This window comes from Carassius gibelio, chromosome A9 (genome assembly GCF_023724105.1).
Source record: "Carassius gibelio isolate Cgi1373 ecotype wild population from Czech Republic chromosome A9, carGib1.2-hapl.c, whole genome shotgun sequence".
Classification (NCBI taxonomy): Eukaryota; Metazoa; Chordata; class Actinopteri; order Cypriniformes; family Cyprinidae; genus Carassius; species Carassius gibelio.
The window spans coordinates 30,603,250-30,629,169 of NC_068379.1; the positions used below are offsets into that span (position 1 = coordinate 30,603,250).

At 37.5% G+C, this 25,920-nt stretch overlaps 1 protein-coding gene across 1 annotated transcript in view; it reads right to left on the reverse strand.

The window, feature by feature from the left end:
- The window catches only part of LOC128020150 (striated muscle preferentially expressed protein kinase), a 73,675-nt gene that overhangs the window by 26,599 nt on the left and 21,156 nt on the right, over nucleotides 1-25,920 (reverse strand). Inside the window, exons 2-9 of the mRNA XM_052606830.1 lie at nucleotides 15,909-16,010; nucleotides 11,358-11,478; nucleotides 5,300-6,873; nucleotides 4,994-5,137; nucleotides 4,452-4,634; nucleotides 1,059-1,234; nucleotides 781-869; nucleotides 467-642 (exon numbers count right to left, since the gene is read on the reverse strand). Coding sequence (XP_052462790.1) covers nucleotides 467-642; nucleotides 781-869; nucleotides 1,059-1,234; nucleotides 4,452-4,634; nucleotides 4,994-5,137; nucleotides 5,300-6,873; nucleotides 11,358-11,478; nucleotides 15,909-16,010 — 2,565 coding nt within the window. The remainder of the gene's footprint in view (nucleotides 1-466; nucleotides 643-780; nucleotides 870-1,058; nucleotides 1,235-4,451; nucleotides 4,635-4,993; nucleotides 5,138-5,299; nucleotides 6,874-11,357; nucleotides 11,479-15,908; nucleotides 16,011-25,920) is intronic.

A 25,920-nucleotide genomic window follows, 5' to 3' on the forward strand; every position in this document is an offset into this window, starting at 1 on the left:
TGATCTTAAAATGCATATTATTCCAAGGATAAGCTAATGCATATTAAACCAGGGGAACATTTATTTGATTAAAAATACTGTAAAAAACATATTATTGTGAAATACTATTACAATTTGAATACATTTTAAGATAGATTACAATATTATTATTCATATTTTTTTCCTTCATAACTTAATCAATCAATCTTACTGGCCCCAAACTTTTGAACGGTGATTTATATATTAAACATACTTTAATATTATATAAATTAAAATTTATAAATGATTTTAATAAAATGATTTTTAAGACTGATGCAAAGCTTCTAAAAGATGCATTAAAAGACAAAGAATAAAGTATTTTAACACTGAAAATGACACATCGTCTTTAAGAAACAGTACAGAATTATCAACACTTGGTCTCCATGATTTATCATGCTTGTGATTGATTAATGCACACAAACCATGCAAGACTAGCTGAAACCCTTACCTTTCACCTCTAGTTTGCCTTCACAGTGTTTAGTCCCATACTCGTTGATGATCTTGCAGGTGTAAACACCAGAGTCTGACTTCTGTGCCGATTTAATTATCATTTCAAAGTTGCCCTCTTCTGTCTCATGTACAATATGCCGTGCATCCGTTTTAATGGTTACTCTATCTCTCAGCCTGACACAAAGGAAAATAAAAGTTTAGTTATGACACAATATATCAAAATGAACAAACATACTCCATAAGTCCATACTGCTTAACACTATTTTATGAGATGTTTAATCTAGATAAATAAAGGTAAAGGTTTTAACGCACCAGTAAAGCATGGGTTTAGGCTGTCCACTCACTCGAACAGACATTTTCACCTCTTGACCCTCTGTAACTGATTGGTCTCCAATAACAACCTATTATGTTGGTAATAGGCACATATTATTGATTTGTAAAGCTAATAGAAACTGAAAATATTAAATGCAAATGTGCAGATAATACATTTTCAATTATTTTTTGTTTTGCCACAAAGATTTGGCATACCAACCCCCCCCCCCCCAAAAAAAAAATGTATTCTGATATAATTTTTTGGTAATATCTGATACCTGAAAGGATGGAGGCTCCTTGAATCGAGTATCCACAATCTTCCTCAGCTCAGGTCTCCTGTAGAAGGAGAAGTCCGTCCCCTCCTCAAGAGGACTGAGGTACTCTTCATCAGATGTGATGGGACTGCTGACGTCCATGGGTACACCAAGGTTCCGTCGCTGGTCCAGACTGGGCTCTGTTAGAAACACCAATGGGATTGGAGTGGATTTTACCAGCAATGCTTATAGATTTGCATGTTTACATCTCCACACTAGAGCAACCTTTAACAAGTATAGTCAACACTCATCTCAGTAACCCCATTAAAAACATCTGCAGAACAATATGAGTTTATTTATTGTTTGTTCAAAAACATTACAGATGTAAAATTCACAGAGAATTACTTTTTGTTTTTGGCTCTGACAGAGAGAGATGGATTAGAAAGGTGACGAGTAAAAGACATGGGCCGAATACCAATCGGGATCCCTGAAGAGAAAGGCTACTGTAATCCCAAATCCAATCTCAGAAAGGTCCAGTGACAATGTGAATGCCAGCGCTGGGGACAGATTACTTTCAAAAAGCATCACAAAAAACACAGGATGAAGAGGATTTACTCAGAAGAGTGTCTAACAACAAGTTTGTTGTGCTACGTACTGTAGGAAATTGTAAAGGATTTTCAGTGGCATTCATATGATCATATTCATTGGTGTTTTACTTTTCTAATTGTATCTTTACTGTAAAGTGTCCTTGAACACTGGAAAGGCACTATATAAGTTTAACATTATTATTATTATTATCAGAAGACAAGGAATGTGATTTTACAGCTGTGTGTATTACATCAGCATTGTAGGTTCATGGCTATAAACTAAAAGCTATGGGCTATTTGACCCTCTTATCCTAACAGTAAAGAAATCAGTGATCAGAGATGATTTCATAGTGTCTTTAAGATGCATCCATCAATGTAAAGCTAAATTGTTGGTGCTGATTTACAAATGGACATACAGAAATAAGCTACTGAACTGAGGCTTTGTTTCACAGACAGGGTTTAGGTTTAGCCAGTATTAGGCCATAATAACATTACTTATGTGCATCTTGAGACAAAACAATGGCACTGACATATTTTAAGATCAGTCAGTGTAAGTTTCATTCGGTTAAAACAGCCCAGACATGCATTTTCGTCTGGGACTAGGTTTAAGCATTGTATGTGAAACTTAAGTGAGGTACATGTGTAAACACTTGAAACCATTTGACATGGGAGGCTCGAAGCCACAGCATGCAATCAGACTAAGCGATGCATGTAACAGGAGAAAAAATAGACACTATTTCTCTTCTAACACACAGCTTAGAAGAGCATAATATACAGTATATTACCATGAGGCTGGGTATGATTCTAATTTCAAAGTGGTAACATTTTCAAGAACACCACATATCTCAAAGGCAGTAAATTACTTTCATTTTTACAAAAGAAAAGAGTATTCTAAAGTAGCTTAACAAAAGTTAGGAAAATAAAAGCTTAGTCAAATTTGGAATATTGTACCATTCTTTGGAAACCCACCATGCAAATTCTTGAACACAAACCTGCCTGGCCCTGCTCCTTCACCCAGACCTTGGCCATGTACTAATCCAACACCAAGTGCACTAGCACATGTTCAGTCCCAATAGTATTTGTATTAATATGTCAGCAACTTAGTGAATGCCCCCAGATTTCAACTGGTAATCTGGATGCAGGCACTATGTGTTCCGTACCCTCCCTTTCTCTTTCTCTCTGACTCTTTCACTTTTAGTAAAACACTACCTAATTTACATCAGCACACACAGATGCAGATGTCATCCTTTTTTTCCATTCAAGTCTAAGGAACTACCATATAATACTTCTCATAGCAACCATCCTATTTATATGTCTCTTACAAGCTCTGTCAATTCTGTTGTAGCTAGGGTTAGGGTTAGGGTATCATGAACTAAAGAAAATTATTTTCATACAAGTCTTTCATCAGTCAATAAAATGGTTCTTGAAATTTCTCAAGAGCAACTGTTTAGCTGTTGTGTCACTGTGGAAAATAAAGACCTACTTGGCAACAACATTTAATTGCAGGTTTTAACAATGCTGTCAATGAAGTAACACTAGGATCCACTGCATATGAGATTATTAAGAGATCGTTTCATGGAAGAAGGATAGCTAAAAATACCCCTGTTATTCACCGCCTTAATCAGGCAAAGCTTCTCTTTCCCTTTCTAACTAAATGAAGGTGCACAACGAAAGTATTAGAATATGTATTCAGACATCCCCACCAGACAATGCTTATTTTGCATTTTTTGCAATGATTCATAGTAAAATTTGTTAAACAAAACCCTATGGAAACAATAACCAAGAATAAATTAATAAATCTTTTACTGTCCACAAAGTAAACATTTGTCTTCAGCTTCACCATATACTACATAATCAACAACACAATGAATCAAAATCTTTAAAACAACACAAAAACATAAAAATGTTAACATTATACATGCAGTATATTTCACCATATTTCCATATGCACATATAAATTAATAAGTTAAACTAAAACAGAAATGATAATACATTTAGGTGAAATATACCATATTCTCGTCATAAAACTAGCCAAGCAACTACAGCTGTTTTGAATAAAAAGTGCTTTGGCTAACATTTCCAGTTTGTCCAGCCCCATCCACATATGAGCTTGCAGGATTTTTTTAATTCATTATGATTCTAAAATGCAGTTAAACAATTCATATGTACAATTTAACCTCTGAGTTGCTATGGTAGCTACCCAGCTGGAACCATGGTTGGAGAACTAGCACAAAAAAAAATGATGGAGAATCAAACAGAGAGCTCATGTGAGAGCTGGTAGTGAGGAAAAAAAGTTTTATGGTTAATTTAATGATTATGCTTTAAGGGTGATTTAAACACCAACACAGTGATGCTAACTCATTCCCTGCAGGGCTGAATGTTAACAGTTTGACTCACTGCCTTTGATCCTACTTAGATATCTGAAGGAACTAAAATTCACTCCTCTAAAATCCCATACATTACCCTTCAAACTCCCACATCCTCAACTCAGTCTGGAAACACGATATGCTCATCCTCGCTGCACTAAAAATATTTACTCAAAACATTTACTTGGAGAAATTCTCTGCAAGACATTCTCTGCATGACATTCTCTTGTTTAAAACCAAATATCCAGCTCAAGGCAACTAATGCATTTAAAATTATCTGATACTTCTGAATAAGATGTGAAAATTTGAAAATCTAATTCTAAGTCTTCTAAAAAAGGTTACGGGTGTTTAGACATGAATTCATTCATTTTCATTAAGAGTTGTATATTTGCCACAACATGAGAGACAGCTATCACTGTCCATTAAAAAGGCACATCTTACAGTTTTAAACATACAACACTCACCTGATTTGATGAAAAGTGTAGCTCTGCTGGACACCTCGCCAGCCTCGTTAGTAGCAGTAACTGTGTATGTTCCTGCATCAGTTGGCTTTGTCCATTTGATGAGCAATGAATGCCTTTCTCCCTCTACCTTCACAACATGAGTTGGGCTGTTCTTGATCTCTGTGTTGTTTCTCTTCCATGTAACTGTATATAAAATACATTTATTTGCTGTAACATCAACAGAAAGAACAGTAACTCTTATTTCTGAGGCACTCTGGAATTACCTTTGTGCTTGAAATGTGGGCAATGTCTCAAAAGAAGTCTCTATAAGTGTTGCTGTCTGAAGACATAGTACTGATAGTACTGTTTAGCTGACAACTTGTAAGTTACAGCCTTCAGAGACTGCATTTTTGAGTACATGATTTAATGAGTCAACAGGGACTACACCATGACTGCATCCCTGTGATGCTATTTGACTTGTAACTGAATTATAGTTACAAGTCAAATAGGCAAGATGCTAAAGGTTCTGTTTGAAGTTATTACGGCAGAAATAAAGGAGTTACCTTCTGGGAGAGGGGTGCCACTGATGATGCATTTTAAAAGCACCTCTGTTCCAGTAAAGGCCACAGTGTCCTGAAGTGGAAACTCAAACACAGGAGCCTCTAGAGGATCCTCTCCTGCAGACACGTATGAGTCATCTGAAGATTCTGTAACAGCATGAGGAAACTGTCAGATCCAGTAGATATGATATTCCTTAAATATAATATCCAACTTGAATTGGAGGTGCATTGGAAATTAGGTTTATCTCAGTATTTCTCAAGTTTCTCAAGGTCAAGGATTTGCATGTCACTGGAAATGCCTAAACTTACCACATTCAGGGGACATTGGTCGTTGTCTGCGTCCTCTTCCTCTGCTTCTTTGGGGTTTTTCCTCTTTAGCAGTGCCACTTTTCTTAGACTTTTCATTCTTTTCTGCAGGTTTGTCTGTCTCTATTGGCTCCTCTTCAACAATAATTTTAGGTATAGTGAGCTTTGGTGCTGGTGGCAAAGGAGTCACATCCAGATCCATCTTTTCCTCAGATAAGGAAGATGAGCAAACTCTTGGAGGTTTGGGGGGAGCTTGGACAGGACATTCTTGAATAGCTACAGTTTCTCCTTGCACCAGAGGACTTTCAGGCCTTCTTTCCAGTTTTCTCAGCGTGACCTCTATTGGTGTCTTCCTATGCATGGACTCATCATCTGCTTGTGGAACTTCCCGAACACGAACAACCCTCTTTACTAGTGGACTTGCAGGTCTTGGTTCCACCTTGCGTAATGTCATCTCTAAGACATTGCGGGATGGAGATTCAGCTCTACCTCGAGAGCGCTCTTCAGCCATGGCATTAATCTCTACAGTTGGAGACCTTCGAGGACTATCTCTGCTCGGGCTTGGACCCCAAAGTCTTGGAGACCTTTGTCCGGGTAAATCAAAGAGTGACATGGCTTCTGGAGGGGATGGTTCTTGTCCAAATGTGCTTACCACCTTGGTGGTTGGGACAGACCGATCACTTTCAACATTTTCCAGTGATTGTTGTGCCAGCTGGACTTTTCGTCTGCGAGATGGTGATTTTGGAGGTGAGCGTTCTTTTGGTTGTTCTCTCTCTCTCATCTCTTGCTCTCGCTGAGCACGCTCTCTATCCTGCAGCTTTTGAAGAACCTGAGGCGGGATGGGCTCTAACTTGCTTACAGGCTGCCTGCTCCTGCGAAAAGTAGAGAGCTGCTCTGTTGAGAAGGATTTCTTCATGTTTGGTTTACCGACAAGCTTTTTGATGCGCTGAAGCTCCTCTGTGAACTTGTTCTCAATGTCCTGCACCTTTTGGGTGTAATGGGGTCTGTCCTCCAGGGAAGTAGCCCGCTGTTTAAACATGGTCCTTCTCTGGTCTGCATCTGCCTTCAGAGCCTCACGTAGGTCTTCTTTGGAGCTTTCCCTCGAGATCCCCAACCGGCTCCCTCCTTCATCAGAGTCGATAGACGAAGCTCTATTAAATCCAGCCCAAGACCGTCCAGATATAGATCCCTCTGGGTTATCAATACTTCTTCTGCGCTCTTCAAAGACTCGCACCTTCTCAAAGATTTTGGAGCTAGCTCTTGTCAGTTTTGGTGAGGGCCGAGGTGTAAGTTCCTTTCGGGAATACTCGCTGACAGGGGTTTGGGGTCGAGAGTCTTGAGCACTACTCTGAGACATGCCTGAGGATTTGGGTTGCTTAATCTTCTCCTCAAACTCTCCTGGTACTGTGTCTTGATATTCAGTTGGCACAACAACTTTCTTGCGTGGGGCTACGGGTGTGGCAGGGGCTGAACCAGAACGGCTGAGCAAAGGAGAGGCAGTAGAGCGGCCAATTTGGGGGGAAGGGGGCGGTATGACTTGAGAGGGAGATTCCCTCAAAACTTCTTCAGATGGACTCCTAAAAGAAGGTGTTTGAGGGAAATGTTCTGTTAGAGAATGGGGTTATGCAAGGGGAGGGGCCCAACTGTTTGGATGACGACTTTGGAAGAGGGGCCAGAGAGGCTAATTTCTCTGATTTGTGACATTAAATGGGACTGTCTACATGTGTTTGTGTGCAAGTTACTTCAAATCTATTTCTGTTAATGTCATAATTTAAGCAAAATAATTTGCTTTTTAAAATGAGGAAGGAGTGTGTGAACCATCATAATTTTCAAATTTCAGGAGAGGTAAATACAGAAAATTAAAAATGAAAATGAGCTTCTGTTAACTGCATTTCCTAATTAGTTACGATTGATAAACTGAAAATTAAAATTAATGCGAGGGGATGTTCAGAGTGTGAATAAAATGTATTTCATTAATCTTGGAGTGACAGTCAAGACTAGTGGTTGAACGGATCATAGATGATTCGTGATCCATACGGACCAACCCCCACGATTTGACACGCATGTGATATGCATATTAACTGCAAAATAAAAAAATTATAAAGTAAACATTTATCATTTGTACATGTTTACACATGCAAGCAATTTTAAACCATTCCAGCGAAATAAACTCGATTTGTTACTCACATAATTTTTCTATGTGCATGCACAGGGGGACCGTGAAGCACACATGAAGCGCGCATAACGATAAATCCTTTTTTTTTTTTTTTACAGAGGATAATTCTATATTATGTAAATTTTCCACTAAATTATGCAATTTGAAGAGTTATGAGCGCTCTCTCACGTCTCACTGCCATCACACTTTGTGGGGCAGAAATGATTTAAAAACAGAAAAATATATTTAAAGAGTTTCTGTATTTATGATATAAAGTAGTTAGCCTCTTACACAAACGGGAGTCCTTTTTTTCCAAATATCAGCACTATTGCAAATGTACAATAAACAACAAGTTACTGAGTAACTTTCAGACACGAAATTGAATTTGGCTCTGTCTAAAAGAAAATAGAATAAACAGCTGAATGGCTGAATTCTTGCTGATTCGGAAAATGATCTGAGGCCCATAAACGGTAATAAGATCTGAACCGTGAGTTTTGTGATCTGTTGAACCACTAGTCAAGACCACATTTGAATGAAAAGTAACACTATGTCTACAAAGCTAAGAAATCTTAATTCTATCTTAAAACAAATTGTAATTTATTTGTCTTATAGTTTACAACACAACTGAATGCTGTAAAATAATGCAATATTAGCACATGGCAGATTAAATTGTGTCTACTAGCCTATACCTTCCAAAATCACTGGGCTAGACCACCACACATCACTGGATATCTACAGGAATAAATAATTTGCCAATGCTAGGAAGGAATAGTAAAACATGGATTAGTGCAGGCACATAACTATTAAATGTTGAGTCATCAAGAGTCCTGCTAAATGGGGTCTAATTCAAAATGGCTGTGCACTAGAAAATGTCTTTTTATTAAGGTTTTATGTTGAAAACCTTTAGAAAATCTTTCTTGATTACACAGCATAGACCAAACTGCACTAAACTTGCAGATCTGATACAGCTTCCTTCCCAACTGGCAGTTTGATAAACTTATTCCTGTATTCAACATCCAGTGCACTATAATGAGTGAACATCTCCCATGCAGCATTAAAATCATGCGAAAACAAAGCCCAAATCTGGTTAAAACAGAGGGATGATCCTTAGAAATGTGTGATGTTAGTAAAGTATGACAATAAGCATCTGGCAACAGTGGTTCTAGACAGTTTGCGATTTATTCAAGATAAATAAATTCAAAATTGATCTTCACATAAAAATATACAGTCTTGCACTTTTTGGTTTTACTTGAGGGAATAATACTCAACACATTACACTGTTTTAGATTGCACTTTATTTTGAGATCATTACCATTGAAACACTGATATTTAACTTTGTACATAATCTGTGTGAGTAACACACATCTTTGAGAATTCTTGCGAGATCTATGCCCTCCTATCTTTGCGAGTCAAGGCATCATGTGCATGCATGCAAGGATTCATGCTGTGCAGTTCACCAAAAACAGCATGCACAAAAAACCAGGGGGAAACCGAAGGGGTCGATGATACCTAACACAAAAATGTGATGCAAGCATGTTTGAATGCAAACTTTTGGTCAGCTTCAATTTTGTATCAACTGATGAGGGTAGAAAACTAAAAGAATTTGCATATGGACAATGGGGGTCAAAGGAAAGTATGAACTAAATGAAAATAAATCTAGATGAGGAATGAAAAAGGCAATAACGGTGCGTGAGGGAGGAGCTTTTATTAACTAAATTCAGAATATATTTGCCTGTAACCTCTACGTTATTCATTTATGGTATGAAATTCTGTTTTGTTTTTATATGTGACACTAGGTTTAAAATATAATTTGTATATGTGTGACACTTTAATTTAACTTTTGATTTTATTATGACGTATGGTAAAATGGTAATGTTTAGTAACACAAACAGAATGAGCATACAGCCAATGGAAGATGCATCACATTAAGCTTACTCAGCGAGTACTATTTTGGAATTTAAATGCTTTGTCTTCAGATATAACAGTTTGGCCTACAGCAGCACTTCCAGAGATGATCTATTCTTAGACTCCTTCAGCAGCTGCCAAAAATGTTGACCTGCACAAAAGGTCAATGTGCTCTCAGCATCTCAGTTTGTACATAATGTGACTGATCTGACAGATTATAAGCTGACTGCTTTAAAGGCCAGGTCATTACCTAACAGAACCATGACTTCTTTTAAGGTTATTCTAGTGTTAGGCACAAACTGGAACAGACTGTCATTACCAATAGATTTTGGTTCAACACATTCTTGATACCAATTAGCAGCAAATCAGAATCAACGGTGATGGAAAACAGAAACTAATGGATAACAGCGGGCTTGAAAGTATGCAAAGCCTGAGATTGCTCAATGCTAAAGAGAGTGGGATGAAATTTGAAAATCTGGGTATTAATATACTAAGCAAACTAAAATTTGAAGGAGAGTTTGAGTGACGTTTGGTTCTAAGAGTGAGACCGTCAACCCTGGCTCAAACATGGATGAAGAAGAGTTCTACAGAGTGATAAATGACAGAAGATACAATCAATCTTTTCTTTTTATGCTTATACATCATAGCCAGCAAAATATCTAAGCTTATACATCATTGCCAGCACAGTATCTATGCTTATCTATGCTTATACATCATTGCCAGCACAGTATCTATGCTTATACTGTACATCATTGCCAGCACAGTATCTATGCTTATACTGTACATCATTGCCAGCACAGTATCTATGCTTATCTATGCTTATACATCACAGCCAGCACTTGGCAAACTGGCTTTTGTCCAATCATTAACAAAACAAAACAATTTAAATCAAATTGTAACAACGATAGTCTGATGTAAGAGACAAAAGCGATTCAAATCCAAGACAGACCGACTACATACAGTAAGAAAACACCTGTCACGAGTCACACATCTTCTAACAACTTTTAGAATCAGAAGTTTATTTAGGATGACTAAGGTATTTTTTTGTTTGTTTTTGTATCCAGAACATGAAATAATTATTGCATCAAGCCACAAAAATGTACATAACACAATTAAATTCTGATTTGTTTTGATGTTTTTGTGACGTACAGCGAGACTGGATCATCTGAAGTAACAAATCAGATGTGCTTTTTATCACTAAGATAAAAAAAAGGTGAATTTTAGACCTTTATCATGTCACTGCCACCGCAATGACTTGAGCATGAAATCAAATCAATTAGATTGCCATAACATAAAAATTATATCTATGACAATGTGCAACTAATATGAGCATCAACTGAAGTTGTTCGGTGTCATTTCGATTCTGCTCTCCAAAAATGAAATAATACATGTATAAAAACAACGCGCTGCCACTTGCGAATGAGTCACGTATAACTGTAAGGCTTTTGGCAGCTCACACAGATCTACACACTGTGGGCTAAGCTGAACCTCATCCAAACACAGAGAGCCCACTCACTGTATCTTCTGTCATTCCTGTGGTGATGTAACCTGCCTTGTGAGGCCACCACAACACAGGGCTCAAATACAGCGAGAGACAGAGGAAGAATTACAGCCTAGGTCTTGTTCTCAGGCCTATCCCATCCTTAACACTTACAGGGGACACCATGTTAGAGCAAGGGTCTCTTGTGACTCTGTGACTGGGGCTGTGATTGTTTAATTATTGATGAGGGATCTTTTTATATATCTGTGTTTTGGTCTGCTTTTTGTGGGCTGTGGCTGATTGCGGTTTATTTTAACTTGGGAAGGTTTACTTACAGGGGTACAGAAAAAGTCCTTCCTCTATAAAGACTGAATGTGCTACCATAGTAATCGCTAGCTAAAGACACACTTTCCTCTGACCCCCAAACCGGTCGGGATAGATTGGCGCGTGATGCTCGAATCAGAGGCTCGACCCCTAGGTGCCTGATCTGGGTGCCCGTCGGCTCCCGGCTGTTGGCTTGCCTGGCTGACTGTGGCCCCAGAGCTCTTGATCCCAGGGCTAGAGCTTCCTTCTCCAACACTGTGGTCTCACCGGTGGCCCAGCGATCGCTCGCATCTGGGCCGACATCCATCATTCTCTCACCTGCAGGAGAGCGAAACGGGAACAAATGGAGCGAATAAAATTTCAGGCAGGATACTTAATGTCCTGGTGTTCACAAGTTATAGGCAAATTCATCCGCATGATCAAAAAACGCTAACAACAGAAATGACTTTTTTCATCCAGTTACACTTTTCAAATTAGCTTTTCCTTCAACTGCATTAAAACCACCTAAAAATCTTAAAATATTTATTAAAAAAGACACATCATGATAAATAAAACGCTCTGTGATCTTTAGAAATAATTTAGTTCATTTTACTAGAAAAACACACTATATAACACCTTGCTTCATAATTTAAAAATACCCTTTATGGAAAATAAGCTGCAAAAATGACTAATTTTAAAGTTCTCCAGTTTCTGATTGAAAAAGAAATAGAACCGTTAAAATCTATATTAGATTTTAGAGTTTCTCTTTTCACATATAAAGAGGGCATTTACATAAAATTCTTAAAGGTATAGTAGTAAAAAAAACTGCTTTTTTAACAATTATGAAAAGTTATGACCATTTTGGTTACCTACATTCTAATTGAACGTCAGACAGAGAAACAATACTGGGAAAGATTAATGAATGAAATCATGCTAAAAAGTAAATTTATGATGGTTACTTAATACTTTCATAATTAGATCTCAAAACAATCAATCAATCAATGTTTTGACCACTTTAAATTCATAGTGAAGGGGGAAAAAGGCAAAAGAAACTGACATCTAATCCCTTTAAATCCTTCCAAAAATGAAATAACGTTGTTATGGCTACAAGTGGATAATGTAAGTGGATTACATGCATTCAGAGGTGTGAAGAATAAAGCCCAGGTGATGCCATTCAGCTGCAAGCTGCGCTGAAGCAAAGTCACAGCTGATGCCTTCAGAGCCAGTGCGATTCAGTGACTGAATGGATTAGACTGCAGTCAGGAAGCATCCATCAAAATCAATGACAATGCCCCTCCACCCACCCCTAGACTACACCCACCATAACAGATCAAATCAATCACTTGTGCCAATACGGAAATCATATGCTCCACCAAATCCTGACACATTTATTCCTCCGGTATCTCTTGGTGAAATTGTTGACTTTGTAGAACATACAACTGTATGTTATGTGCTGTGAAGACATCATTCACGGCAGTGCTAATGACAAACAAGCAATTTAGAGTGCAATTCAAGCTTTGTTGCTTGTGGCGCACTTTGTTGAAAGCTGTGTTATGCACAAGATAAATGCAGTTCATTGTTAGACACTGATTTCAAAACGGATATTTGTATACAGGCCATGCTGTTCTCACACTTCCCATTTCTATGCTGAAATCGCACATCAAATAAATATCACTCTGTTCCTCTCTTCTATTTTTTTAGTCATCTCTCGTGGTGATGAAAGAAATGGAAATACTGTAGTGTCTCAAATACACTCCCAACCACTTTCCCCAAGGGGATAACGGGAAGCCTTTTGTCATAATAGATACGGACAAGTGAGAGCTCAATCTCCAAGATTCTGCAAAGGGTCTAAATAGAATAGGCCTCAGATTTGTATCTTTGTAAACACATCCATGTTGTTTTTCTTCTGTTCAATCTATATTCATTACTATTAAGTTGTTGTTGTTTTTTGGTTAAAATAAATAAATGACACAAGCACAAACCAATCACGTCCAGCCTCCAACCGAGAACAGTTATGTATAATTATGTCATTAATAACTCACCCTCATGTCGTTCCAAACCTGTGAGACCTCCGTTCATCTTCGGAACACAGTTTAAGATATTTTAGATTTAGTCCAAGAGCTTTCTGTCCCTCCATTGTTTAGAAAGGTAATAAAAACATCATCAAAGCAGTCCATGTGACATCAGAGGGTCAGTAAGAATTTTTTGAAGCATCGAAAATACATTTTGGTCCAAAAACTTTATTCAGCATTGTCTTCTCTTCAGTGTCTGTTGTGAGCGAGTTGAAAACACTGCAGTTTAGTGATATCCGGTTGGCGAACGAATTCCAGTTCACCAAATTGAACTGAATCGTTTGAAATCGTTCACGTCTCCAATTAGCATTAATCCACAAATGACTTAAGCTGTTAACTTTTTTAACATGGTTGACTCCCTCTGAATCAAAATAAACCAATACCCCTGAGTAATTAATTTACTCAAACAGTACACTTTGAAGAGAGAACTGAAGATGAACACCGAGCAGAGCCAGATAACGAACGAACGATTGACTCGTTCTCGAGGCAAGAACTGTTTCTGTCAGACGCGTCCGATTCGAGAACCGAGGAGCTGATGATACTGCACATGATAATGTGCATCTGAACTGAACTGATTCTTTTGATGATTGATTCTGAACTGATTCTGTGCTAGTGTTATGAGCGCGGGTTAACCGAAGGCTTGAATGAAGGGCAATTATCGCCAATGACGTCATTAAGTAGAGCGCAAAAAAAACGGTGAACCGTTTTCTTCAACCGGTTTATTGAATCGAACTGTCCGGAAGAATCGGTTCGTGGAAAAGAACCGAACTTCCCATCACTACCTGTGATCCGAAAACCGATGTAACCGGTTCTTGACTCGAGGACGAGTCAATCTTTCGTTCGTTATCTGACTCGGCTCTGTGTTCATCTTCATCTCTCTCTTCACAGCAGAAGTCAGTGTACTGTTTGGGTAAATGAGTTACTCCAGGATATTGGTTTGTTTGAACTCAGAGGGAGTGTCAGCCACATTAAAAAAGTTAACAGCTTAAGTCATTTGTGGATTAATGCTTATTGGAGAGTGGAGACGCGAACTGTTTCAAACGATTCAGTTCGATTTGGTGAACTGGTTCAAGATGATCCGGTTACATTGAATGATTTGTTCACGAAACGGATATCACTAAACTGCAGTGTTTTGAACTCACTCACAACAGACACGGAAGAGAAGACAATGCTGAATAAAGTTGTAGATTTCGCTGTTTTTGGACCAAATTTTATTTTCGATGCTTCAAATATTTCTAACTGACCCTCTGATGTCACATGGACTACTTTGAAGATGTGTTCATTACCTTTCTAAACAATGGAGGGACAGAAAGCTCTCGGACTAAATCTAAAATATCTTAAACTGTGTTCCGAAGATGAACGGAGGTCTCTCGGGTTTGTAACGACATGAGGGTGAGTTATTAATTCCATAATTTTCATTTTTCGGTGAACTAACCCTTTAAATTAGATGATACACATGCAACATCATCTCATTATTATTCATAGGTTTTCATAATAAAAGAGTGCTTCAAGCGCACGTTTCCATGCATTTTTAAAGACACTGAATGTAAAAAATGTAAAAACAAAAAATGCATGTATGCACTTTATGGATATGAACAAGATCACTTTATTAACTTTATTAACAACTAACAAATAACTAGACCTAACATCAATAGATAAAGAGAAATAAAAAGATGCATTTTCACTTTACATTCAAATACCTGTGCATATTTAAACATGCACATTTAAGCTTCTTTTTGCAGTTACCTCTTTATTATTACCCCTCTGAGACCTGTCTTACCAGAAATGCCTAGAGATTTAGCATAATGTGTGATTTATCTGAGTGAGCAGCAGTGTAAACACATCCAAAATAAGCAGAATATGTGATTTAAGTCAATTTAGCATTAATCCATACGAAAGCTTTGTGTGAGGATCAGACTGAAATGTAGCTCATTATTCACCGAAAAGGTCATGTTTACAGGTGAGAAACAATGGTCAGCTTACCATTTTTAAATCTAAATGAAAAGGTAAATGAGATTTCAGAGCTTCAGTTGAGATGAAGATTTTCAGTGAAGGGGGAACACATCAGAAAACAAAATTTCTTTCAGTTCCTCACATAAACTATCAAAGCAGACTTAGAATATAGCAAATAATTTGTATGGGCTACTGACCTTTTAAAGTGTTTTTTTTTTTTTTTTATGCAGTTTTTTTAAGCTGTATGGCCATGGTCGCTATGAGCTGCCACTGTATGAAAAAAAAAAATTGTCAGCCTAATAACAGCCTATGGGTTTGTAATGACATGTGCGCACACAGCCCTCCTTCCAGGACAGGTGAGGAAAAGGGCAAGAAAACTAAATCATGAAACCCACACAACCCAGGACATAATGTTTTTGTACTTTGTTACAGACCACTGGGAACCAGAACATTCAGGAATAAAAAGTTCCCATATCCATCTATAAATGTTAAGAACCACTACTGTATGGCCCATTACTTTTTTAGAATTATATTGGACATTATGCAATAAAAAAGAACATTACCTAATATATATTGACACGGTTGAAACACACTGCTGCACATCCCTGTTAATGTTTTCATTTACTCGGTCTAGAAGTTTATTCTTGTTCTTTGTTTATTCTATTTTTTTTACAAGCTCTGCAATTTTACACACGACTGAAAAAAAGTTCATATAGTAATTAATTTTGAGAGTATCATGTGTACCTGCAGGCACTCGTTGGGCCTCATCCTGAAAACCTCTGGCTCCTTCTTTAGCTTCCAGGGGTATTTGTGGCTCAGCGGCTTCGTCTTCTGTAGTCTCAGAGTCTAACACAAACAAATAAGACATTATGTTAGAAACAACCACCTGTAAGGATGACGCATATCGAACGAAGAAAATAATTGAGTAAACAATTTTTGCTTTCGTGAGGAAAAGTGTATCGCTTGAGCAAAAAAAAAAAAAAAAGAGCAAGATTTGGGTTGATACATAGTGATAAGTGAAATTAATAAATAGAAATGGGGTTTGAAATGGGAGCTTGGTAGGGGAAAAGAGAGGATAAAAATAAGCCTAAAGATGAAAATAAACATTACCATAACTTTGTTTCCGACAGGAGCGGAAAACTTCGCTTCCATAGTGGCAGAGGAGAGAAGCAGACAAGACATCACCATTACTATAGAGACGAATCCCATCCCAGAAAACAGATAAAATGGACACATCTGCACAGTTTACTAGTCGCACCACTGCCACATGCTTTTGCTTTGTTTTCTGTGTTTAGAATAATTTCTGAACTTGCATTAGGCAAACAATGGTAAGAACTGGTAATGATGGTCAAACAGGCCAATTAAAATTCAAAATGACTTACTTAAAGGCTTAGTTAGTTAAAGAATGTCTCCGCACATTAAATTAAATTTAATCTCATTTTTAATTACGTAGGATCTTTTTTCATTTGCCCATCAAACCCTGTAGGCTCCATCCTGCCAGTATAAATTTGTAAAAGGAGCAACAAACTCTCAACTACTGTTAATCAAATATTTCTCATCTCAGACAAGATAAGGATTTTAAGCTTTTAAATGCATATTTTTCAATCATTTATGTATAATATATTAAGCCAGTTTTAAAATGAGATCAAGGCTCATTTAGTTACCCAGATAGTGCTGCAGTAAATAATCTACTGTGTATTCATGTTTATCAGAAACAACATTTGAATCCATGAGGTTTATATATTTAATTTTTTAATGTAATTTTTAATTTAATTTAATTTATATATAATAAAAAAGGACTAATATGAATTCTCATGAAAGAAAATGTTGTAATAGATCCTGATCTTCAACAGAGAATGTAATAAAGAGAGTAATCCACATGAATTCTGACTGTCTGATTAATTATTTGAGGCATAGTTTCAATTTAACGAGCTTTTATAGGGAGCCACATCTAAAACCTCATCATATCAGTGCAAAAGTGCTTCAATGCTAGACTTTTTGCATTATTGATGCTGAGATTACAGTGCCTTTGTACATAAAGTTTATTGATTCATTGTTCGGCTCCTCTTTATCAGAACGAGCAGACAGAAAATTTGTCTAGCATGACTTCTCAAACCCAAGCACACAGGCACAACACTGACACTGACTGACATCTTCAATAATCATCAAAAACACAATGATTTATTACAAATCACAACAAGAACACAAAATCCAACAACACTAACAATTCATAAGCAGATGCACAGTCAGAAATTAATACTGGGGAAGCGTTACATAGAGCTACTGCATTGAGGAGATGGATTTAAGAGTGTGCAGATTGATATAACGCAGTCCAAATTATTTTATAATTATCAGACATGAATATTAATGATATCCCCATTAGCAGTCATTTATAATAAACCCTTATCACAGTTAATGCGAGCAGTGCAGCAACTTTATGCACAATTTAGGGCACACAATTTAGATCATGAACACTCCCTATGATGTAGGCCTTCCAGGTGTCTCTGATGAGGTTATGGAAGTCCTTAATTTAGATATTGATTACAATAACATATCCAAAGGGATATTAGATGACTTTTTTTGGCTTGCCTCAGAGAATCAAGTGAGATAAATCCTAAATCTGAATAATTTATCGTCAATCTCCAGATGCTACAGAGGCTTAGACCTTGTTTTGGCACACATTTGTGTGATACTTCATAGTAAGAAACTAATTTTGGAAGTTGCATGTGTTACAATTAAAGACGAGCACTGTTTCCTGTCTTGTGTTGGTTGTTTATATATTTCATACTGAAACAAGAAGTCTGGGCGAGATATCAAGGAGCTAACTAAACAGATAAGCAACTGTAACGCAGCAAAAGTTATTAAAAATTCATGTTGGTCTTATATATTTCACTTGGATATTATAAGTTGCACTGGGTAAATACAGCTGGATTAAACAAAAACGGTGTCTGTCTTCATTTCAGGCTGCAAATCAACAAAATGTGATTATTTTAAAGGTGGGGGGGGGTGATTATTTTCTATATCCACTGCAAATTACAAAAAGTACTAATTACTAAAAGGCTAGTTACTAAAACTTAAATACAACTAAAGCTAAACAGAAACATACATTTAAAACAAATCACAAAATTCAATGAATTCACATAAAAACTGAAAATATAAAAAATAAAAGCTAATTCAAAATATGAAAAATATTTTAAAACAACATAAATGATATAAAACACTAGTTTAAATTCTTCACATTCAGGTAAGTCCTCCGTGTCATTCCAATTCCATTTCCAATTTATATTCAATTTACTCATTCTCATGACTTCAATTCTTCAATTTTACATTATTCTCATGACTGCTAGCAGATGATTACTACAAGATAAGATGCATTCTCTTTCAAACTGTAAAGGGAAAAATCTATGCATCCTTGATTTTAAACAAAGACTAGATATTTAATGACTGACAGACTAAAGAGTTATCGTGAGATCGCTCTTGTAATAACCTGTTATCTATAAAGCCAAACACACCATGAGTGAACCGCCCAAATGTTCGGTTAGAGTGTCCGGTTTTCTGGAAAGAAAAAGAGAGACGAGGTATGTTAGTGGTAGCACAGAGTTTTCAAAATGTATGATTGTCACCTCAAATGAGCAAAACAAACAAGCATTTCAAACAGTAGAAGATGGATAAGAGCGCTTTTGAAATGAGAACAAAGATTTAGCGATGGCTACCGCTTGTGCCACTTGTTGGTCTTCAAAAAAAAACATGTCCGTCTTTGCTCTCCTAACCTAGATTTAAAATCTTATGTAGGGTATTTGGTAAATGAGAGGCTGAAAAATTAAAAAGCTAGCTTTTTTAGCCAATCCCTGCGTTGGTGTAACCGCATGTCACCTTAGATTAAATGCATCTGCTAACTGACAAGTATGAATGCTTCCAGTACAGCTTTAATGGGCTAAGAAATGGTTGATCTTATTCTGTTAGTAGCTGTTATTGGCAGGTTGAGGAACATGCAAAAGGCATGCAATTTCTTTGTCCATTTCTAAACAGATTAATCTTGTTTAAGGGGAAATGTGATTGCCAGCTTCCCAGTATAGCTTCCTATCCACCTATGTTAAATTTTCACAATGGATGAATGTAAACCAAAGCAACAGTGTAGATGTATCAGGCAATGGCTGTCTGTCACTCCAAATCCATTAGTTACAGGGAGAAATGAAATCCTAATGGCTGAGGCACCAGTAATTTCAACCCCTTCTTCTGAGAATCTGCTCCCTAACCAGATTAGCTAAGGACGTGGGCCAGCCGTTTCAGAGAATTGTGCCTGGAGGTTTGCAGGGCTGGTGAAGGGGAAAGGCAAATAAAAGTGGATGAACTTTTAGAGGAATTACAAGTCAGCCATTTGAATTAATTTGCTTAAGCTCAGCTCTATCTGCTTGTTGTAAAGCAAGCATTTACAGGGCATTAAAACATCTAAATAATTCATAGGCTAAAAAGGATTCATGTGCATGTGATGCTGGTTCATTTGTCATTAGCCTCCATGTTTGGCATCTTAATGGACGAAAAGGCTGGTTCCACTTCACTGCACAAGTGCCATGCATTATGCAAAAGATCTGATTTCTTCTATTACCTTGATTAGTCAAATCTAACAACACAGCCACCACAGAAATGCATTTTATGGTCAGTCCACACAAAGGCGGCTATTGACAAAGCCTACACTCACTTGAGTAGCTACAAGTACCATTAGCATTCATTTACATGTGTTTCTTGGCCGACACTGTTAAAGAAAGTGTACATTTATGTAACATTTTAGGTTATGCATTACATAAGTAATGATAATTTTAATAGATTTACAATTTTCTGAAAATAAAATCCTAAAAAAATAGCTTTTTTTCCCATTTAATGTCCACTGGGTAAATATTATGCATCTAATAACTCTACCATATGGTAATAAAATTACCATAAAAGCCACATTTGTTTGAGTTGGCGTTCATGTTTTTAGAACAAATTATGCAAATTCTAGGATATATATTTGCAACTGCTAACCCTATATGGTCCATAATAATAGGGGTGCTTGCTTTTTCAAACTGCACTAGTTACAGCAAAGTCAATAAATCCACAAAACTATTGATTCCCCAATCTATACTTTAAATGGTGAGGTTGACATAATGTTTGAGCTTTGGTTCCTTGTCCCATGATAATTCTGGAAGCTGGTAGTAACAGAGGGCCCTTCAAGCTTCAATTACATTTGCCAAACTGACACTTATCCAAAATGACCTGCCAAATGCACACTCGCTCCTTTGATTGTGAGCAGGCCACCGAGGGAGGATCTTCAGCCAGCCATCTGTGCTGTGAAGAGCTGAGCGACGCTCATCTGACTGGGTCATGCAGAAGTAAACATGGACTCATGTACTCATCATTTGACATTCAGTGACGTTGTATGACAACATCAAAAATGGCTGCAAAAAGATATAGGCACCACAATTTTATTATAGTCCTCTTTGTCCAGTAGCTACATCAAAGATAAAATGAAATGGAATATCCAAATGTCTAACAGGATTACAATATACAGTCTCAATGGTAAAACAAAATGAATATTGCTAATTAACTTGATAAATTAGTGTTTTCTTCAACATGGTAGATTTGGAGCTAAATTTGCGAATTTTGTAAAGAAATGGTGATTGTACATGCAATGCTAGAGTAATGGGTAATTTTTCAGTGCATATATGTGATTACTAAGATCTTCTGAAATATTATAGTGGTTAAAGTGGTAGAAAGGGTTTTCTGGGTGGTTGCTAGGGTGTTCTAGATATCCCATATAACGATGCTCCCTTCTAAAGTACCTTCTTTTGCCAATGTTGCACGTATACTTTATAATGAAGCCAATGAATGCATTACAAGACCAATTAAAACAATCAGATAAGATGGTGGGTAAAGCAGAAGAAACATCCCAAAAACAGAACCATTTGAAAACAGCTAAATCCATCCTAGAATGAATTACAATAAGCCTAATTTGAAAAATAAATAAATAAAAATAAAAACAAGATGGTGGATAATTCCAATAATATCAAAATTGTATTCAATAATGAAAGATATTCATAATTAAATACTTAAATCTATTAAATTTGAACTTTTTATCTCATATGTGTGTGTCTTTAACTTAGCAATATACTAACACCAAACTCCTTTGGCTAGTAGGTCAGAGATATAAAATGTTTTAAAAACATGAAACAGTCATTGGTTGGCACCAAAACAACAGCAGCTGCATGAAACAAAGCTTCTTTTGTGGTCTTTTTCTAGCTACTCTAATTCTTCAGACAAAAAAATTCTGAGCCCTGTTGGTCAGCACCTTGGAGAGCTCACATGATTTTTCCTTTCAGCCCACACCACATGCAGTCATATGGGATGAATCAAACAACTCTAGGCAACAGCTCTAGCCATTTTGATGCATCACTTTTACCTTCTTGGTCACCAGGTAATTTATATGTTGCCAGGTTAGGCTCAGACTGAAGTCTGATGAATGCTGCCAGGCACTATTTAATCTGGGTTATGGTATCTGCCTTCTGCTTTAGCGCCACTCTTTCAACCCTGAGCGAGTGGGCTATTTCAATCTCACCCGGTCTAACTTTTCATTACTCCTGCTAATGCAGCAAGTGAATCACTTCACACCTTAAGGAACACATCTCCCTCAGCTACCCACTGCGTTCCCTAATGCTTGTGAGTCAGCAGGGCAGGTTTAGAAAAAACAGTGGGAGCTCACATTATTCACGGGCACCTCTAGGTATACTGTATGGTCACTGTATTGATATTACTCAAACATTCTGGTTAAAGGTTTGTTCTAAACACTCTAAACACTTGTGTCACTATGCAATCTCATTAATGTTAAACAGAAGTTTTACACTGATGGTCAATTGGTAGCAATTTCTGAAAGGTACATGGTCAGAATAATTGTATCTTTAGCGTCTCACTGGGTCAGTAGCATCAATGGGACACATCTGCACCTTACCTTAAAAAGTGCTTATAAGTACCTTAAATGAATCTTTTCTAGTAGCATTTAAGGCACCCTTCGGGAATAGACCAGGAAAAAAATATAGGTTTGAGGCTACTATCCCAAAACCCAAATTTTTGCACTGCAGTTCATTTTGAGAGAGCTCTCAAAAAGAGAATCTGCTATTGACTGTACCTTGTCGGGCAGCATTTTCACCTTCAAGTGGAATTTGAATCAAAGATTCATCCTTGATTCCATCAAAAAAAAAAAAAAAACCTTAGTAAACAAGATTATGCAAAATAAGTTTTTTCAGGTTTTGGGCACAGCTAACGGCAAACAAGCTGTGTGCTGAGTGTCATAACAAAGGCACTAATGTGGTCTTATTTATAAAAATAAAAAAACACCTAAGCTTCTTTTGCTGCCTTGGAAGAAGTGACATGTCCATTAGAAAATGTGAATCTACTGTAGTTACCTTTAGTATCAGAAATGGGATATGTTGTTTCCCAAAAGCACATCAATTGGAGGGATGAAATAATTACATATTGTTCAAATGACAGGATAACAAAATGAAACCACCATTTATCCTACATCTGAAACTATGACTCAGCCACCTGTTCGGTATCCGTCTGGTCTCTAAGCTAAATCTCTTCCCCATCCACCCGCCTGTCTCCGTCTGCCGTCTAAGATCCAATTATCTTTTTTTCCACCCATCCCCCTCTCCTCTCCTTCACACCCACTTTTCCTTTCATCTTCAGAAGGATTTCTATAGCCCTGAGATGAAGAGCTAAGAGCGCGTCCTGCTCGCACCTGTAAAATGTCAAAATGACACAATATTGTCAAAAGAAAGACACTCTCTTGCATTTATAGCCAATGGAAAAGCAGTTGTGTGCAGATTGTTCATTTTCACTTTATGTACCATGAAAGGAGGGGGCACGGTTTGCATTTTGACCCTGGCGGTCTATATACAGACAAATCAGCAGTCATTAGTGGTGTTTGCTAAGCCAAAATTTTACAAATTGCCATTTAAATGGATAATTTTCACCCTAATGTTATTCCAATATTTTCCTAGATTACAAAAATAAAGAACATTCGACCCCTTTGACTTTCAATTTATGCATGTATAATGTATGCAAAAGACAAAAAAAATAATAATTTCAAAACATATTTTGTTTCACAGAAAAATGTATATATTCAGGTTTTGCTACAAAGTGAGGTTTTTAAACCAGAATATCAAGGAATGTCTGTTCTCTTTTGACTTTGACCAGTAAGTATCCCCCTAGCAACACACTAAAACACCTTAGCAACAACACAGCAGTGCTTTAGCAGTGGGATCTAATTCTGGAGTACAATAACAGCCTGCTGTTGTGATGCTATCTGGTTGCAGTGCGTATTGAATGTAGTAAATAAAAGACTACAAATGTAATCATTTTAGTCGATGGTCTTGATGTAAAAATCTTCCTATTAATGCACTGAAGTGTGACGTAGACAAATTTACGATCCTACAGATCCCTAGAAACATGCATCAGGGAAAAATGGGTTGCTGCTACGAGCATTTCTGTTTTATTGCATTTGGACAAGACAGCAACCTACATGCTGACTTGCCATATGTCTTTTGTAGTGGTGCAAAATCTAACATTACGAGTCACATATTCAATGCAGGTTTCAAAATGAAACTTTTCTATTATAAACAATATCTTGGTTTTCTTATCCCTTAAGGACGACCCCTTATGAGGCGACAGCAGAGCACCCAGGGGGGCTGTCATCTTTGTATCTGGGACATCCTGGGTTCCTAGCTTAACCCTGAATGCATCAGAATCTGATGGGGTTTAATGAGCCATGGACATTCACCTATTCAGCTGTAATCATCCTCATTCAACTATCCAGATTGGTGCCGTTTGTTTACAAGAAAAGGGTGGGGCGCAGGAGTGCGAATGAGTGCTAACAGCCCTAAAGGAGGGAATTGGGTCAAGTCTCCCACAGACGGAGCGCAATGAATAAAGAAAACACACACATATGGGTCAAACTGAAACTCCCAGTCAGTTATGAGTCAACATGCAAGTCAAGAAAAATAAGGCATGCAAGTACTCACCTGAAAACGTTTCTTGGACCAGATTTTCTTCATGGCTTGAAGTAATCCTGGTCTTTTGTTGCATTTAACCGAGGGGGGAGTGACGTTTTCTGGAAGCTGGGGATTCACGGTCAGACCCGGTGGTGACCTGATAGTATCGGTAGCATGATCTGAATCCAGCTTGGACCGCTGAAAAAGCCACTTGACAAAGGAAAGTACCCAACTGATTGGCAATTCACCTGATGTAATTTCTCTGAGACCAAAACTTCCCTCTTAACTTGATTTTTCTGAGCATACTTCTTATAAACTCAATTATGTATTATAAAGTTGTTCCGCTGCAGCTATTGCGCTGTTGTTCTTTCAATTAAGGCAGCAGCTCAAACTAACACCAGAACAAAAACCATTCGAGAAAAAAGAACCAAGGAGACGGCTTCAGGATTCCCAGAGGCAAATAATCAGACTCGGCTCTAAACCATCACTTGAGAATTGACCAATAAGAGCGCAGAATAATAAACTCAACCAGCAGCAGCAAGCAAAGGACTGTATGTGTGGAAAGGTAAGCAGAGAGAGAGCGTGTACGAGCGAGAAAGGGAGAGAAACCACTACCCTGCACCGTTTCGGGGGAAGGGAGGGGAGAAAGACAAAAAGAGAGAGAGAGGAAGGGAAATATAGACAGATTGAGTAAGAGAGAGAGAATGAGTCAGTCCTATTGAGCCTCGCAATGAGGGATGCCAGTTGGCAAATCCTTTTTCATGCCCCGTTTTGTCCCCCCCTCCCTTTCTTGTTCTATTGTGCACCGAGGCAGAACGTGTCTCTCCTGCCCAGCAGCAGCAGCTCCAGTCGGGAGTCTCCTCACCCACTGCCTTCGTTTCAGATTCTGGATCAATGTCTGTGACGTCAGAGCAGCCTCCAGTCGATGGTGCCTTTTTGCAACCAACCATAGGCACATTTTAAAAACAATTTTAAAATTGTCTTCTTAACCCCCAAGGTACTTGCAAATGATTGCACAGATACTATTTAAATTGAACTGAGATGATGACATCACTGAATTAAATGATGAACTGCCTTTAACTGTCATTTTGCATTATTTCCTAATTTTCCTGTTGTTCAGTTGCTTTGACGCAATCTTTTTTGTTTAAAGCACTATATAAATAAAGGTGACTTGACTACTGTAGGATAAAGCACTGGTTATGTTCTGTGAATTTTCACGGGCGAAATCCAGTCATTTCAATAGGAATCCACATGATTGGAATTTGTTTTTTTCATAAGTATGTGCTTCACACATTGCTAATAAGAGACAACAAATCTTTTTTGCCCTTGAAATTTCACCAAAATTGCATTAATGTGACCACACCTTAAACAATTTCAGTCATGTTGCTAATGTACCATGTCATGAACGATATGGAATGCTTTCCACCTAGAACTTCAAAGCAGGTGCTCTTCTTATCTATTTAAATCAATCAAGAAATACAAACTTACAGCGCCTTACACAGAAACTCAATCCTGATCTTGACTCTATTTTTCCATAATTCGTCTTGGCTAAGACCTGTAAACATTGTAAAGCAGTCCTTTCCAACTGATAGCTGCAGGAATATATCTACCATGGCATTAATGATACATCACTACACATTTGTACTGTTGCATAGTATATCGCCATGCAGCAGATTCCAAGATGTCTACACATTCCTCATAGCTCCTCCTACAATAGTTCAAACTAATTGATG